Source organism: Schistocerca cancellata, chromosome 5 (assembly GCF_023864275.1).
Source record: "Schistocerca cancellata isolate TAMUIC-IGC-003103 chromosome 5, iqSchCanc2.1, whole genome shotgun sequence".
NCBI classification, from domain to species: Eukaryota; Metazoa; Arthropoda; class Insecta; order Orthoptera; family Acrididae; genus Schistocerca; species Schistocerca cancellata.
Window position 1 is genome coordinate 119,795,722 of NC_064630.1, and position 18,193 is coordinate 119,813,914.

At 44.3% G+C, this 18,193-nt stretch overlaps 1 protein-coding gene across 1 annotated transcript in view; it reads left to right on the forward strand.

The window, feature by feature from the left end:
• Nucleotides 1-18,193, forward strand: part of LOC126187303 (nucleolar protein 58) — a 75,676-nt gene that overhangs the window by 52,730 nt on the left and 4,753 nt on the right. Inside the window, exons 9-11 of the mRNA XM_049928296.1 lie at nucleotides 4,853-4,981; nucleotides 5,595-5,678; nucleotides 16,371-16,493. Of these exons, the coding sequence (XP_049784253.1) occupies nucleotides 4,853-4,981; nucleotides 5,595-5,678; nucleotides 16,371-16,493 (336 nt within the window). The remainder of the gene's footprint in view (nucleotides 1-4,852; nucleotides 4,982-5,594; nucleotides 5,679-16,370; nucleotides 16,494-18,193) is intronic.

Sequence of the window (18,193 nt, forward strand, 5' to 3'; positions counted from 1 at the left end):
TATCCAGATAACCCGGACGGTGTAACTCTGAGCCAAGATGTGCTGGCCGTGCACCAAGGCATGTTTAGCCACAGGGTGATCCTCATTGCCAACAAACACTGTCTGCCTGTGTCCATTCATGCGAATGGACAGTTTGTTGCTGGTCATTCCCACATAGAACGCTTCACATTGTAGGCAGGTCAGTTGGTAAATCACGTGGGTGCTTTCACACGTGGCTCTGCCTTTGACCGTGTACACCTTCCGGGTTATAGGACTGGAATAGGTGGTGGTGGGAGGGTGCATGGGACAGGTTTTACACCGGGGGCGGTTACAGGGGTAGGAGCCAGAGGGTAGGGAAGGTGGTTTGGGGATTTCATAGGGATGAACTAAGAGGTTACGAAGGTTAGGTGGACGGCGGAAAGACACTCTTGGTGGAGTGGGGAGGATTTCATGAAGGATGGATCTCATTTCAGGGCAGGATTTGAGGAAGTCGTATCCCTGCTGGAGAGTCACATTCAGAATCTGATCCAGTCCCGGAAAGTATCCTGTCACAAGTGGGGCACTTTTGGGGTTCTTCTGTGGAAGGTTCCGGGTTTGAGGAGATGAGGAAGTGGCTCTGGTTATTTGCTTCTGTACCAGGTCGGGAGGGTAGTTACGGGATGCAAAACCTGAAAACAGCTTTTGCATCCCGTAACTACCCTCCCGACCTGGTACAGAAGCAAATAACCAGAGCCACTTCCTCATCTCCTCAAACCCGGAACCTTCCACAGAAGAACCCCAAAAGTGCCCCACTTGTGACAGGATACTTTCCGGGACTGGATCAGATTCTGAATGTGACTCTCCAGCAGGGATACGACTTCCTCAAATCCTGCCCTGAAATGAGATCCATCCTTCATGAAATCCTCCCCACTCCACCAAGAGTGTCTTTCCGCTGTCCACCTAACCTTCGTAACCTCTTAGTTCATCCCTATGAAATCCCCAAACCACCTTCCCTACCCTCTGGCTCCTACCCCTGTAACCGCCCCCGGTGTAAAACCTGTCCCATGCACCCTCCCACCACCACCTATTCCAGTCCTGTAACCCGGAAGGTGTACACGATCAAAGGCAGAGCCACGTGTGAAAGCACCCACGTGATTTACCAACTGACCTGCCTACACTGTGAAGCGTTCTATGTGGGAATGACCAGCAACAAACTGTCCATTCGCATGAATGGACACAGGCAGACAGTGTTTGTTGGCAATGAGGATCACCCTGTGGCTAAACATGCCTTGGTGCACGGCCAGCAAATCTTGGCACAGTGTTACACCGTCCGGGTTATCTGGATACTTCCCACTAACACCAACCTGTCTGAACTCCGGAGATGGGAACTTGCCCTTCAGCATATCCTCTCTTCTCGCTATCCGCCAGGCCTCAATCTCCGCTAATTTCTAATTTCAATCTGCCGCCGCTCATACCTCACCTGTCTTTCAACATCATCTTTGCCTCTGTACTTCCGTCCCGACTGACATCTCTGCCCAAACTCTTTGCCTTTACAAATGTCTGCTTGTGTCTGTGTATATGCGGATGGATATGTGTGTGTGTGTGTGCGAGTGTATACCTGTCCTTTTTTCCCCCTAAGGTAAGTCTTTCCGCTCCCGGGATTGGAATGACTCCTTACCCTCTCCCTTAAAACCCATATCCTTTTGTCTTCCCTTCTCCTTCCCTCTTTCCTGACGAGGCAACCGTTGGTTGCGAAAGCTAGATTTTTGTGTGTATGTTTGTGTTTGTTTGTGTGTCTATCGACCTGCCAGCGCTTTTGTTTGGTATATATATATAGAAAGATGATGAGACTTACCAAACAAAAGCGCTGGCAGGTCGATAGACACACAAACAAACACAAACATACACACAAAATTCTAGCTTTCGCAACCAACGGTTGCCTCTTCAGGAAAGAGGGAAGGAGAGGGAAAGACGAAAGGATTTGGGTTTTAAGGGAGAGGGTAAGGAGTCATTCCAATCCCGGGAGCGGAAAGACTTACCTTAGGGGGAAAAAAGGACGGGTATATACTCGCACACACACACATATCCATCCGCATATACACACACACACACACACACACACACACACACACACACACACACACACACCTGATTCAATCTACATTTGTTTATAGGTAGTGGACTGGTCTGTAATTTACATTAAGCACTCTGTAAACTCCATGTGATGACACGTTTACTAATTCCTCAAAACTATACTCAGATTCACAAATGGTAGCAGATCAGGCATGATTCTATCTGGTGGCTTTCTCTATTATTCCTTTTCCCCAGTTCATGTGCTCCTAGTATTTTTCCTTCTGTTCCTGTACCCACTATCGAATTCCAGCCACCCTTTCATCTCCTTTAACTATCTGAATAATTTCCTTTGTCTCATCTTACATTCTTGCAATCTTCTTCATCTGCAGAGCTAATTAAGATCTGTTTTTACAATAACTGTTAGATGAACCATCTTAATTAAGTTGCTTAAGAAGTTTTATTTATTTGTTGATGATTTGTTTCAGACAGGTTGCCCATTACCAGATCGCCCAAGTACATAAGCCTTGCATATCAACCAGATGTGCAAGTAAGTTACTGCCCACAAAACATATAAGCGTGGCGATACACAGTATGTATATAGATGCCATGACATTACATATTTCCAGGCGTACATGTTTTGTGGGCTATAACTTGCATGCCCATCTGGTTTTAATGTAAGACTTATGTATGTGGATGATTAGATAATGGAAAAGCAGTCTGAAACTAGTCATCAGTAAAAAAATGAAACACTATGCAACTTAAGACTGTTCCTGTAACCGTTATTGTAATCATGTATCAGACTGGTTCCGTCCCCAGCATGCTGGAGATACTGCTATAAACTTGTGCTACTGCAAGAGGTGTTGGTTGCATGTCTATTTTCTTATTCATTATTGGGCCTACTCCACCATTACCCTCATTTGATTTTGTGTTGATAACTCTTTACTGGCCTGACATAAGTCGTGATCTTCCTGCTAACACGCTTCACTCCATTAGTTTCTACAACATCAGAATTCCCTGTTTGAACTATTTTTTAAATTCTCTAATCTACCTGCCTGAGTAAGGGATCTAACATTTCTCACTCCGACCTGTAGAATGCCAGATACGGTTTTCCTAAAGACAACATCCACCTGAGCAGTCCCTGCCCGGAATTCCGAATGGGGGACTATTTACTTCAGAATATTTTACACATGAGGATGACATCCTCACTTAACCATACAGTAGAGCTACATGGCTTCGGGAAAGAAATGATAAGTGCAGTTTACCCCTTGCTTTCAGCTGTTTCCAGTACCAGCATAGCAAGGCCATATCTGTCAGTCACTCATATTGTTGCTCCTACAACTACACCTGTTCAGGAACTGCAGGTTTATCTAGCTTCTCCACGTGTACCCCTCAGTAATAGTGGTCACACATTTGGTACTGTACAGCTATCTGTATCGTTGAGGCATGGAAGCCGCCCTACCTTGATAAGCTGGGGGTGGGGTATGTGGTTAAAATTTACATAAGGAGAATGAGAATTGTTGCAAAATTGTTTTCAAAATGGAAAAAATGTAATCAGCTTACATGCCTATGGATGTGGGCCACTCATGTTTGGTCTCTGGTGAAGACTTTATAAATATTTAAAATAGATTCTCCTTTTTCATGGATTCTGAAGGTGAAAAAGCAACCAAATGTGTTCCACATGTATTGTGGGTCTCTCTCTTCCTCCTAGAAGAATAAGATTTTCATCTGGTCATCGTAAGCTATTGCAGTGTGTCAGATGGTATTCATTCAAGCAAGGAAAGCAGAGAAAGAATTTATTTCATTTAAAATAACAAAATATTAATTTTTAGACTTTTCATTGTCTTTCTGAAGTTAAAAAAATATATAGAAAGAACTACAGTTTTAAGCCCTCATGCAAGGAAGGTAATTGATGTTAATGCAGGCCTTATACCTCTTCATGCTGCCCCAGTTAAAAGGGGTTTTCCTCCCTGAGTATATTTACAAGGCATTTAAATCACTAATTCTTGGAATTCTCAGGAGCTATGGGATGTAGGCCTAAGAAGGATAAATAAAATTTCTTTATGAGTGTTTTAATGATTCCACTTGATCTGAAACATATTCTTAGTTTAATTTCCAGAAATGGAAGCTTGGTAGCCTGAACCCCTTATCATAATACTACTGTGCCAAGGCTCAGTTGACATAAAAGTTTCCTGTGTATAGAGCCACATCATGTTGTAAAGTAAGTGTAATCAGATGAATAAAACAGCCATTTTGGCCATGGGTGCAATTGTTTTCGTGTGGCTCTACAAATGGAGAATTTCTCCATTATCAGAGACAGACGAAGACCACTGGAACAGTTTGCATCAAAAAGACAAATCTTACTCAGTGTCTGTTAATGCTACTGACTGACTAGCTCTCCAATTGGCAGTATAGCAGCTGGTATCTGTAATACTTTGAAAGTGTCAGGTGGAAGTTGGTACTGCAGTTAACCTCATTTATGTTTTCCCATAACAATTGGCCTTTGGATCTCGTACCTAAATTTGGCATGCTATCTGGTTCATTTATTGTATAGTAGTCTTGCCTTTTTTGTTTAGCTTTTGTATAAGTTTTGTCATGGACAAATGAAAGGATACTCTTTGAACATGCAAATTCATCAAAATGTAAATAATAATGGAAAAAAACACGCAAGTTACGTTCAGTTGAGTTGCATTTAAATCTCACTATCATAGTTTGTGACTGGTGTTTACTCCATCCAAACATCACTAACTTTTTGCTACCTAATAAGAGACATTTGTTATCTTCATTTGGAGCTGATATAAATAAAAAAAATTGTGTTCCCAAGGTGAGAAGAAGGTGAAGGTTAAGCATGAACAAGAAGAGCTTGAAGAAAATGTTGGAGGTGGGACTCCCTTACCTCCAAAGAAGAAAGTGAAGACTGAACCAGACGATACTGAATTTCCGGTAGAAATGGGTAAGTAACAAAGATTTGTATTCACAAGCAAAGTAAAGCTGAGTTTAACTTGAAGGGTGGTTTGAACACCAGTTGTTTAAAAAGAATAGTGCAATTGGAGATGATATGCCCTTGCCCGCCGAACTGACTTGTTGAGCCAGTTACAAGGCAACTTGTCATTTTTCACATTAAGAAGTCACTGTCATAGGTGAAAGGAGTGACAAGAAAAAATTCTGGGAGCAACCAAGAATTGAAACCAGGGCTTTTTTTGATCTGTGGTTCGGCAGTTGAACACAGCCAAATGCTGTATTCATGCAGGCAGAAAAAAAGTGTTTAAAAAAAGTAGACTTTTGTAAAAGAAGTGTAAGAAAGGTAAATTTCAAAGGTCCCTCATGGGGAAAGATGTAAGATGTAGTGTGTATGGCATTTTAATGAAGAAATTGAATACTTTCTCTCTCTACCTTTCCCACTAGAACTCATATTGCCCAGTATCTCGAGGGTGAAGTGGTACCAGTGGTTCCAAGGTTAAAAACAATCAGATTGTCAGGGGAAAGATTCCAGCAATTGTTTTGTTATTGACTGTTCTTTCCTTTCTACATATTCACATTTTTATAGTCTTGTAATCTTTTTATAGGTGGTGGCTCAGTGGAAAAGAAAAAGAAGAAGAAGAAAATTAAACAAGAAGTAGAAGGTGCTGAAGAGGACCTGGAACTTCCAAGTAAGTTGGTTTAGTTGTATGTTTATTACATCTAATCTTCTAAACTGCTGAATCATATTGACCTTTTCTTGGCTGGTTCAGTAATACAGTACAAACCAAAGTGAAAACATTTGGTCAAAAAAATACTTGTCAAAATTGCATAAATTATCATTTTTGTATATGTAATTTCATTTGTTCATTCATTACTGAGCAATGCGGTACAGTGGTTAACATACTGGACTCGCATCCGAGAGGACAACGGTTCAAACACGCATCCGACCATCCTGATTTAGGTTTTCCGTGATTTTCTTAAATTGCTTCAGGAAAATGCTGGGATGGTTCCTTTGAAAGGCCACGGCTGACTTACTTCTTTCATATCTCTCTCTCTCTCTCTCTCTCTCTCTCTCTCTATTCATCATCTGTGTACATACTGTGGAAGTCACTGTACAATGTGTGGCAGAGGGTGCTGTGTTTCAGTATTGCTAACTAGCTGTTACCCATGGCTATGCTTGCATGGCAGTAGTTTCTTATGATGAGTGATGGTGATTAAGCAAGCTACTGAATGCACAGTAATGTCAGCTGCCCTCATGTGTCTGCCTGCTGGGGTAAGCATAGCTCGTAATGTGCCCTCAACTGCCACAAAATACATGGCAGGATGCACAGCGCTGGTGCGCGTGGAGAGTTGTGGGCAGGAGTGCGCATCTATGCATCACGCTTTTGAAGTAGCTGTACGTTATGATGCAAATTTAGTAATTTTTAACGCAGTTTATGTTCATGGATGTGAAAAGAGATGTTCCATTCCTTACCACACCCCTTTAGGTTTCGACTTTCTTTTATTTTCTAAAGTAGCCTTTGTTCTCCTTCACGTTTCAAGCTATCTCCATACCAAATTTCATCAAAATCGATTCTGTGGTTTGGTCATGAAAACGTAACAGACAGTTACCTTTGCATTTATAGTATCAGTTTGAATTTTCCTTCCTAATCAATTTCATTATTGAGTGATGGGAGAAAAATGACTGATTCCCTGTACCTATTGTAGTCTCCCTTATCTTCCTCTTGTGCTCTCTATATGAGATACACAGTGATGGCAATAGGATGATTACACAACTTCCTAAAATACAGGTTCTCAAAATTTACCCAAAAGTGTTTTTTGAGAACTATGTTGTCTTTCTTCTAAGGATTCCCATTTAAGTTCCTTGAACATCTCTGTAACATTTACGTATTGATTATCCACCCTTGAAGATTCAGCAGCATGTCTTTGAATTCATTCAGTCTCTTCTGTCATGCGTACTTCATAAGGACTCCTAATGTTGGAACAATGCACTTGAATTGGTCACACTCATGTCTTGTATGCAATTTCCTTTACAGATGCTTTTCCAGAACTCTTCCAGCCAATTGTAAGTCTCCAATTCACCATTCCTAATACTGACTTCACCTGATTATCTTATTTGCTTCTTGGTATTCCCCTAAATACTTGTCGAGCAGTACACATTATAAGATCCATTTTCCTATTCGTCCACATTAACTTAACATTTTTTTCAAATTTAGAGCAAGCTGCCATTCATCATACCAAATAGAAATTATGTCAGTCATCTTGTATACTCCTGATCGTATAGCACTAAATATCCAAGATTTTTGCATAGACATATTTTATTTTAGCAGGCGCTCTCACAATGACCCCTCTTTTGTTCCATGCATGTGAACACGACATATCTTGGTACTAGAGAATTCTACCCCATGTCCAGTGCCGTTGCACCGTGCCGCATACCTACCTATGGGGAACTGAACTTGTGCTCCACTCTTGTGGCAGGAACATGTGTTTTAAATGTACAGTGCTGTTTATATCCTGAGCATCTGTTATATAACTGTGAAAATCATTGTAAGGTTCATGCATCATTCTGCTCACAAATGCTCAAGTTACTACTAAGCTTTCCCTATCAGTTTCCTTGCAGTCTCTTCTATAAGCAGTGTGTTTCTGTTTTCACAGCATTCTTCAAATGTGGGTCTTTGCATTTTTATTACCTTACTTGGTATTCATTTATCTAGATCTTGGTTTGTTCTTAGTTGGTTCTTCAAATGAGTTGCACATGACTGTCATCTTGAACAAAGATACTCTTCCAGCTTTCTTGATGACCTTTCTGCCTTTGGTGACTGTTGTTATTGCAAAAGCTTCATGGTAACCAAGCTGTCTCTCACTGGTGACTTACTTGGCAAGACTATTCCTACTGCTGATCCACATGCATAGTTTTCACAGTCCACACTGGGAAGGTTGAAGCCACTACCTACTGCTTCTACCACTATATGCTAGGGGTATTTTCGTGCTGTTGAGTGTAGGCTATCTTTGAATGACTCTATGACCAATACTTTTGAACCTACATCTGATTATTACTCTGAATCCATCAACTACTGTTACTTTAGTCAATATTAGTTTGCCTTTAAATTCATTTTGGACTTGCTAATGTTTCTGCTTGTCACTATAAACATCCATTCTCCAAGGGAATCCAACCTACCTTTCGTATATTCATTCCTCATGTTATCGAAAATTTTCCTAGTCTTTGCTTAAAGTTTCTAAGAATGATTTGAGGCTGACTGCTTTCTACGAGTCATCTGAACTCTCATACTTTATTGCAAATGCTCTGGCAGTTAAACCCCAAGTTTATCACTCTTTGCATATGATGTATGGACTGTTGTAATAATTGCTTTGCATAATGCAGAATTTATTCTCAGGGCCTCAAGAGCTTAACCTAACCTTAAAATTACCTTGTGCATTGTCTACGGTCTCTGTCACATTACAAAGTTTTAGTGTACTGCCAGCCAGGCATCTACCAGTCTAGAAAAGAATCTTCAGAGGCAAGTGACTTTACTTCAGATTTAGTTTCGAATACCAGTTTGTCATGAAGAAAGTGCTGCCTGTCTAAAGTAAGGAAAAAGGTTGTGCAAACAATACCAACTCCATCAGGCTTTACATACCCTCCTCAAATTCTTAGGCCCATGCAAGAGCCTGGATCTATTTCTCTTCTCACCTCTATCACACTCCTACCTTCTTTAAGCTTTATAAAGACCATAAACCCAACCACCCAGGAAGCCTCAATGTGGCTGCTTACTGTGCTCCCAAGGAGAGAACCTCTGCTTTCATGTACCTACACCTTCAGCATTGTTACCCATAATCTACCATCCTATATAAGACGACAGCCCTTTCCTCCTCCAGCTCTCCAAAGCCCTGCTAGTCATTGTTGACACCGCCTTCATCTACACTAACATCCCCAATGCCCTAGAAGGCATCACCTACAAACAAATCTGTAGTACAGCAAATAGGCACCCGCATGGCACCGTCCTATGCCAGCCTATTCGTGGGCCATTTAGAGGAATATTTCCTAGCCATCCAGAGCCTGAAACCCATCACCTGGTTCCAGTTCATTGATAACAACCACGTGATCTGGACCAAGGGTGAGGACACCCTATCCACATTCCTCGACACCTTCTCTCCTATTCACCTCCCCTGGCCTTCCTCAACCCATCAAACCACCTTCCTCTATGTTGACCTTCAACTCAAAGATGGCTACATCAGTACCTCTGCCTATACCAAACCTACCAACAACCAGCAATACATCCACTTCATCAGCTGCCACCCATTTCTTACCAAAAACTCCCTTCCATACAACCTAGCCACTCCTGGTCATCGTCTCTTTAGTGCCGTCCCTCTTCCAAATACAGCCAGGGTCTCACTTAGGTCTTCACAGACCCAAATTACCCTCCCAACCTTATGCAGAAACAGATATCGCGTGACTCAATATCACCCAGCACTGGAGCAACTGAACGACATTCTCTGCCAGGGTTCGACTACCTCTCATGGCAACCCAGCTGTTTGCCCACATGAATGGCCATTGACAAACTGTGGTGTAGAGACAACTGGACTACCAAGTCACTGAACGTGCTGCTCTATACAATGTTCTTTGCATCATTGACTGCTTCCAGGCCTGCACCCCCTCCCCCCTCTGTAGGTCCGGGGATTAGAATAGGCCTGAGGTATTCCTGCCTGTCGTAAGAGGTGACTAAAAGGAGTTTTCACATGTTTCGGCCTTTATGTGATGGTCCCCTGTAGGGTTTGACCTCTATTGTTCAAAATTTTCCCGAAGAGCAAGCCAATTTGCAAAGGGCGCCTTACAAAGTGCATTGTGTCCATCATGCATTGAGATCTTTAGCCCACTTTCTCATCGTCACTTTACAGTCCTGCCCATTCTCCATCTCTTAGGCGAGGACACCTTTCTGGGTGCATTTTCCACCATGCACTATACAGTGTTGATTTCTGCTTCGACGATGACCATGGATATACAGCAAGGTAGCCAGTCCGTTGCGGTGGGGCCGCCATGTACCCTGTTGGTTGTAGCCCCCTGACCACACAGGGATCGCTCTACTGATGCCTACGCCGCTAACTCCCCATGTATGCCAAGGGGTAGATGCCCATCGCCCTGGGGCATCGGGACTCCCGGCAATGGCCATCCTGCCAGGTAGCCTTTGCTGCGGCTGGGTGGCGCCTGGGGGAGGCCCCCTGGTCGGAGTGTGTGGCATCTGGATGGATGACACGCGATGAAGCGTAGTCCATCATCTCTTGCTGGTGGTGAAACACCAGCACTCTCTAAGCGATCACGAGCTCAATTCAACGCACAGAAGTACGACCCCAAATTGTTCCCCTCCCTGGTCACACCATGGGAGGAACGTCAGGCTAAGGATGGCAGTGGATCTTATTCGCCCCAGTACCTTGTATGTTTGAGAGCTGATGGGGAATCTTTCATGACGATGAAGCTTCAGTTTTTTGTTGAGCATTTAGAGGAAAAGTTCGGGGAGATGGAGGGCTTGTCCAAAATGAGATCTGGGTCAGTCTTGATCAAAACAGCATCCTCTGCCCATCATGGGCACTACTCGCCGGTGACAGTGACAAGCTGGGGGATGTTTCTGTAACCATCACGGCCCATAAGAGCCTAAATATGGTCCAGGTTATCATATTTCACAGAGACCTTCTTTTGCAGTCCGATGATGAGCTGCATGCCAATTTAGAGCGACGAGGTGCATGTTTTGTCCGGCGTGTCCACCGGGATCCGAAGGGTAATCAGGTTGCCACCGGTGCCTTCATCTTGGCCTTTGAGGGTGATACATTGCCCGAGAAGGTCAAGGTGATGGTCTGCCGGTGTGGGATAAAGCCCTATACCCCTCCCCCGATGCGGTGCTGTAAGTGCTGCAAGTTCAGCCATATGTCTTCCCACTGTACTTCCAGCGTCACATGCCGAGATTACGGATGCCCATCACATCCCAATACTCCATGTGCCTCGCCTCCCATCTGTGTCAGTTGTGGAGAGCACCATTCACCTTGCTCGCCTGACTGCAGGATTCTCCAGAAAGAAAGGAAAATCATGGACTACAGGACCCTGGACAGACTGACCTACACTGAGGCTAAGAGAAAATTTGAACGCCTGCATCCTGTGTGTATGACATCATCTTACACCGCCGCTCAGTTCTGGCAGCATCAGCTTCGCCAACCCAGGTCACCTCTCAGAACCGGAAGACTACACCTGCCCCCTTGATGGTGGGAGGCATTTCCTTCCCTGTTGCTCCTGCACCACCTACTTCTGGAGCAACACCCCCCCCCCCCCCCCCCCCCCCAACAATCGGGGACATCCGTCCCCACTTCTAAGCCAGTCTGTTTCAGCTTCTCTTGCTAGGAAGGGGTCCCTTGGGTCACTTCCTTCCCAGGTTTCTTCTAGTGGGAAAGACGACATCTGCCAGTGGCTGAAGAGCCCAAAAGAAGCTGGTCGTAGGGCTTCACACTCATCCTCAGTCCCGGAGACTGAGCCAGTGAAGTCCTGCCTACCAGGGAAACCCAAGGAGCAGCGAGAGAAATCCAAACAGAAAACACCTAAGACCAAGGAAATTGTGGTGGCAACCACATGACCGCTACCTACAGGCTCTGTGGCTGAGGATGGGGTGGAGATTTTGTCATCCACTGGGGACCTAGATCTTGCCAGACCCTCCTTTTTTTTAATCGTATGGCTAGGGCCCCCCATCTGGCAGGCCGTTCGCTGGGTGCCAGTCTTTCAATGTGATGCCATTTCGGCGACCTGCAGTCGATGAGGATGATAGGATGATGATGATGATGATGATGATGATGATGATGATGATGACAGCACAACACCCAGTCCCTGGATGGAGAAAATTCCCCGACCCAGCCGGGAATTGAACCTGGACCCAGAATATTGACAGTCCATCATGCTGACCATTCAGCTACCAGGAGCGGACAGCCAGGCCCTCAGACTCAATGGATATAGACTGTTCAGGCAATAAATCGGTGGCAGCAGGTGACTCTGAGGTGTAAACTGCCTCATTGAATGTTCCATGCCTTCCCAGTCTCACGATGTCACCCTCCAGTGGAATTGCAGTGGTTTTATCCACCGCCTGGCTGAGCTACGACAACTGTTAACGCTTTACACCTGCTAGTGTCCTAAACTTGGTCCATAGTGAACATGTGACCCTTCAAACCCCTCTTGAAGCTGTGGCTGTCAGAATGAGGACGACACAAGAAATAACTGTCTGCAATGTATATCTTCCTCCAGATGGTGCAGTACCTCTGAATGTATTAACTGCACTGATTGATCAACTCCCTAAACCTTTCTTACTTCTGGGTGATTTTAATGCCCATAACACCTTGTGGGGTGGTACCATGCTTAATGGCTGAGGCAGAGATGTCGAAACTTTACTGTCGCAATTCGACCTCTGCCTCTTAAATATTGGGACCACCACACGTTTCAGTGTGGCTAATGGTTGTTACTCGGCCATTGATTTATCAATTTGCAGCCCAGGACTTCTCCCATCTATCCACTGGAGAGCATTTAACGACCTGTGTGGTAGTGACCACTTCCCCATCTTCCTGTCACTGCCCCAGTGTTAAGCGCACGGACACCTGCCCAGATGGCTTTTGAACAAGGTGGACTGGGGAACTAGCACAATTGTTTCTGCGGCAGAAAACGCGATCCCTCACTCTTTAGGGTGCCCAAGACGTAAGGCAGTCCCTTGGTGGTCGCCGGAAGTCGCTGAAGCAATTAAGGAGCGTTAGCGAGCTCTATAGCGGCATAAGTGGCACCCTTCTCTGGAGCACCTCATAGCCTTTAAACAGCTCCTTGCTCGTGTTCACTACCTTATCAAACGACGGAAGGAGGAGTGTTGGGAGAGATATGTCTCCACCATTGGGTGCCACGCGTCACTTTCCCAAGTCTGGGCAAAGATCAAACGTCTTTTTTGGTACCAGGTCCCAACAGCTGTCCCCGGTTTTACCATAAAGGGTGAGTTATGTACCGACACAAACGTGATTGCCGAGCACTTTGCTCGAGCCTCTGCGTTGGAGATTACCCCCCAGCCTTTCGCACACTCAAACGGTGGCTGGAATGGAACGTCCTCTCATTCACTACACGCCGCAGTGAATCCTATAATGCCCCATTTACAGAGTGGGAGCTCCTCAGTGCCCTTGCACATTGCCCCGACACAGCTCCTGGGCCTGATCGCATCCACAGCCAGAGGATTAAACATCTCTCATCTGACTGCAAGTCACATCTTGTCATCTTCAACCAGATCTAGTGCGATGGCATCTTTTCATCGCAGTGGTGGGAGAGCACCATCATTCTGGTGCTCAAACCTGGTAAAAACCCACTTGACGTGGATAGCTGTCGGCCCATCACCCTCACCAACGTCCTTTGTAAGCTGCTGGAATGCATGTTATGTCAGCGGTTGGGTTGGGTCCTGGAGTCACGTGGCTTGCTGGCTCCATGTCAGGGCAGCTTCCACCAGGGTCGTCCTACCACTGATAATCTTGTGTCCATCGAGTCTTCCATCTGAACAGCCTTTTGCAGATGGCAACACCTGTTTGCCACCTTTTTTGACGTACGTAAAGCATACGATACGACTTGGCGACATCATATCTTTGCCACATTGTATGAGTGGGGTCTCCGGGAACCACTCCTGATATTTATCCATAACTTCCTGTCGCTCCGCACTTTCCGTGTCCAAGTTGGTGACTCCCATAGTTTCATCCATATCCAGGAGAATGGAATCCCGCAGGGCTCTGGATTGAGTGTCTCTATTTTTAGTGGCCTTTAACGCCTAGCAGCAGCTGTCGGGACCCCCGTCTCATCACTCTGTATGCAGACGACTTCTGCATTTCGTACTGCTGCTCAAGTACTATTGTTGCTGAGCGTCGCCTCCAGGGAGCCATCCACAAGGTGCAGTCATGGGCTCTAGCCCACGGCTTCCAGTTTCCAGGCGCAAAGTCGTGTGTCATGTACTTCTGTCGGCATTGTACCATTCATCCGGAACCCGCACTTTACCTTAATAATGATGCACTCACTGTAGTGGAGACATATCAGTTCCTAGGAATGGTTTTTGACACTTGATTGACTTGGCCCCCTCATCTTTGTCAGCTTAAGCAGAAGTGCTGGCAGCACCTCAATGCCCTCTGTCGCCTGAGCAACACCAATTGGGGTGCAGATCGCTCTACGCTGCTGCAGCTCTACAGAGTCCTTGTCCAATCCCAAATTGACTATGGGAGTGTGGTTTATGGTTCAGCAGCGCCTTCAGCATTGCATTTACTCGACCCTGTGCACCACTGTGGGGTTCGATAAGCGACAGGAACTTTTAGGACGAGTCCAGTGACCAGCGTAGTGGTGGAGGCTGGTGTCCCTCCGCTGCAGATCAGATGTGTGCAACTGCTCACCAGTTACGTATCACACATTCATAATTCCCCTGAGCGTCTGAAGTACCGTCTCCTTTTCCCGCCTGTGGCAGTCCATCTCCCGCATCGGCACTCCAGATAGAGGATAACGATTGTGGTTCGTGTGCAGTCCCTTCTCTCCGAACTGGAGTCCTTCCCTTTACCACCTCTACTTGCAGTCTGTTCACGTACGCCTTCATGGTGTATGCCTCAGCCGCAGCTTCTTCTGGACCTTTAGCATGGCCCTAAGGACTCCGTTAACCCCGCTGCTCTCCGCTGCCACTTCCTCTCGATTTTTGACGTGTTCCGGGGCCCTGAAGTGGTTTACACCAATGGCTCAATGGCTGATGGCAATGTAGGCGCGTATGTTCATGGAGAACATATTGAGCAGCATTCCTTGCCAGTTGGCTGCAGTGTTTTCATTGCAGAGCTCTTGAGTACATCCACTCAATTCAATTCAGGAGTCCATCTATGCCATGGAAAAGTTCCACCGTTCCGTGGTGTTTGTGTGGACCCCAGGACACGTCGGAATCCCCGTAAACGAACTTGCCGATAGGATGGCCAAACATGCGACGTCTTACACCGCAATGTTTTCTGGCTTTGGGAGACGGAATGGCATAACAGCACGCCCAACAAACTGTGTGTCATTAAGGAGACTATGAATGTGTGGAAGTCTTCCAAGCAGGCCTGTCGCAGGGATCAGTTGTCCTGTGCTGGCTCCGCTTCGACCATACCTGGCTAACGCATGGTTACCTACTCCGTTGTGAGGACCCACCTCAGTGTCGCTGTGGCTCCCAAATGACAGTTGTCCACCTCTTGCTGGACTGCCCACTTTTAGCCACTCTGCAGCAGACTTTTAACTTTCCCAGCACCCTGCCTTTGTTGTTGGGTGACAATGTCTCCACAGCAGCTTTAGTTTTACGTTTTATCCGTGAGAGTGGGTTTTATACTTCTGTGTAGGTTTTAGCGTATGTCCTTTGTCCCTCTGTGTCCTGTGTCCTGTGTTTTAATGTGTTGCGGAGTGGCTGGCTTTCCCTTTTTATTCTCGTAGTTGGCCAGCCGCTGTAATCAACTTCCATGTTTTACTCTCTTCTGTCTCTAGCGTCTCTCCGTTGTTTTCTTGTCCTCTTTTGTTCCTTTTAATGTTTTTTGCCTTCCCTTCATTCTTGTGGCTTTTCCTTTCTTTCCGTTTTGTGTTATATGTTTTGTCCATTTTATTCTCACACTTGTGGCATTGTTTTATTAGAAACAAGGGACCGATGACCTTGTAGTTTGGTCCCTTCTCCTGCCTTTAAACCAACCATCCAACCAACCAGGCCTGCACCATCTGGATCCTCCCTACCAGTACCGGTTTTTCTAAATTGGGCAGGTGGTAATTCTCCCTGCAATATTTCCTACATTCTTGTAACTCTCTGGCCTCAACCTTCACTTACGCCTGTCCTCCACTTACCTATCCCCATCTCTGCTCACAGGCCAGCACTACACAGCCTTTGATTCTGCCAACACACCCACAGTCTTTTCCACTTTCTCTGCTGGTCTCCTCTTTCACTCCTCTTCCCCCCACCACCATAATTTTTTTAAAAAACTTGTGTATTCAACATATGTGAGAAATACACGGAAGCTTTAGCTGTACACAGTGCAATGCACAACGTGGAATGTAGTTTCAGTATCTGCTGGTATCTGATTTGATTCACTTTCAAACTTCTATATTCGAGGCTTTTCCACTGACAGGGGTCCTGCACACCAGCAGTTGAAAGCTAGTGAGCTCAAGATGATGTTTACAGTATAATTTTGATGATACTATATTATTCCTTGCAACTAAGCTATTATGTGTTCTACATACTTGTATTTTCATCTACTGTATTCTGATAATTGAATGTGCAGTGGAGTTGTGCCACTTGTCTCTGTGATTCCTAACTTTAGCAGTTAAGATGAAAGTAACTCAACATACTTCATTGCAGCTGAGGCACCAGAAGTAACTGAAACACCAGAAATCAAGAAGAAAAAGAGGAAGAGTAAGGAACATGAAGCTGAACATGCACAAGGTCTGGAACAAGAGCAAGAGGAGTGTGTTACACCAGCAGGTCAGTGAAAGAATTCCATGTCATTTTTGTAGAGACAGTAATTGCACAATAAGAATGTAGACACATTGCAGAATTTTCTGTGTTCAAGAATGAAGATCTATTCTTTTATAAATGCCTGTAGCCTTCGTCTCTTGTCTTTGAATATCCTCCAGCCTCGTACAGTTTTCTGCGTGCATTTCAGTCTTCTGCCAAGCACGCAGCCTCTATTCACCTTCCATTAGATTGTCATCTTGGTCTTTTGTTACCTCTGAATCAGAGAAAGAACTTCATTATTCCATCTTTTACACCTTATTTTTCTCTTGACGCATGCAAACATTTAAAGAAATCTAGTAAGAGCAGGCATTCCTGCCAGGGAAATAGTGACTGTTGAAATTAAGTTTGTAGGTACAACCATAAGTCACCATCAATATCTTTTTATTGACCGGTTTCATACAGTGTAACAAGAGCATTGTGAGAAACTATGGAATTTACTAAGTGGTACAGTATGGAATCTTAAATTGACATAAAAGAACATATTTAGTTTACATTATGATAAATGTGTAAGAAAATTCTTGTAGAATGTAAATACTTAAAGGAGATCACTCAGTGAAAAGCAGAAGCGTTGAGACATTGATAGGCACACAAGCTCAAGCCTATGCCTCTGAATGATGCCAGCAATTTTGTTTGTTTGTGTGTGTGTGTGTGTGTGTGTGTATGTGTGTGTGTGTGTGTGTGTGTGTGTGCACGAGCGCGTGTGCGCGTGCGTGCGTGGGTGTGTACTCTAGCTCATCGAAGGATCACTTAATCCTTACATTATGATAACTTATGTTCAAAGTAATTGGCTGATTACATTGCTGATGTCAGAGATGAAGTTGGTTGTTTAACAGTATTTTGTAACATATGTGGTCAGGTGCATCCAAAGATAATGTAGTATTTCTAATTAAGCAAGTCAGTGGTTCGAATTTACCTCACAAAAAACCAGTTTAATTCTGTTACCATATTATTATCAAACCATCAAAAATAATTGCATTTGTTGCAATATACATTGAAATTGTTGTAGAAAATAGAAATTTAAATTTGAATCACCCCTTTGTATGGGTATCTGTATAGACATGTCATTCTTGCAGTAGACAAATTTCTGTATGTTGTAGTATATGCACATCTTCCAAAAAATTAATCTCTTAAAAATATTTTTACAAGTATACCTTTAAAAATACACATTAAGAAGTACGCTTTTTAAATCACTTCTGTAAGGCTAAAACAGCAGGTAGTTAAGATTATGTCTTACTTTGCCTATAATACTTCATTATTGATTGTGACTTGGGCCTGACCTACAAACATAATTTAAAGAAATCTTTGGACCCTTATAATATTGTATCTGCTGTTAATAATTGTGCCATCCACCCTCTTAATTGCTGAAGTCTGATGTCTATCCTAAATAAGTATGTATCTTGTTTTCGTCAAACTGTTAGTATCAGTTGTTTCTTAAATCCTCTCAAAGACGTTTACACAAACTTCTCTGTAACTCGGTGTATTCTGTAATGCAGCTGTGATTATTTGCTTGAAACTTCTTGTTAATAGTTGCTCTGTTCCATTTGAGATTTTCTTTCTTCTTCTTCTTCTTTGTACCCAAACATCTTTTTCTGCTTGCATAAGTACCCTTGTTAAGTAATTGCCCCGTTTGTCTGTCTATATAATCTCTAGTTAAGAACATTGTTTGA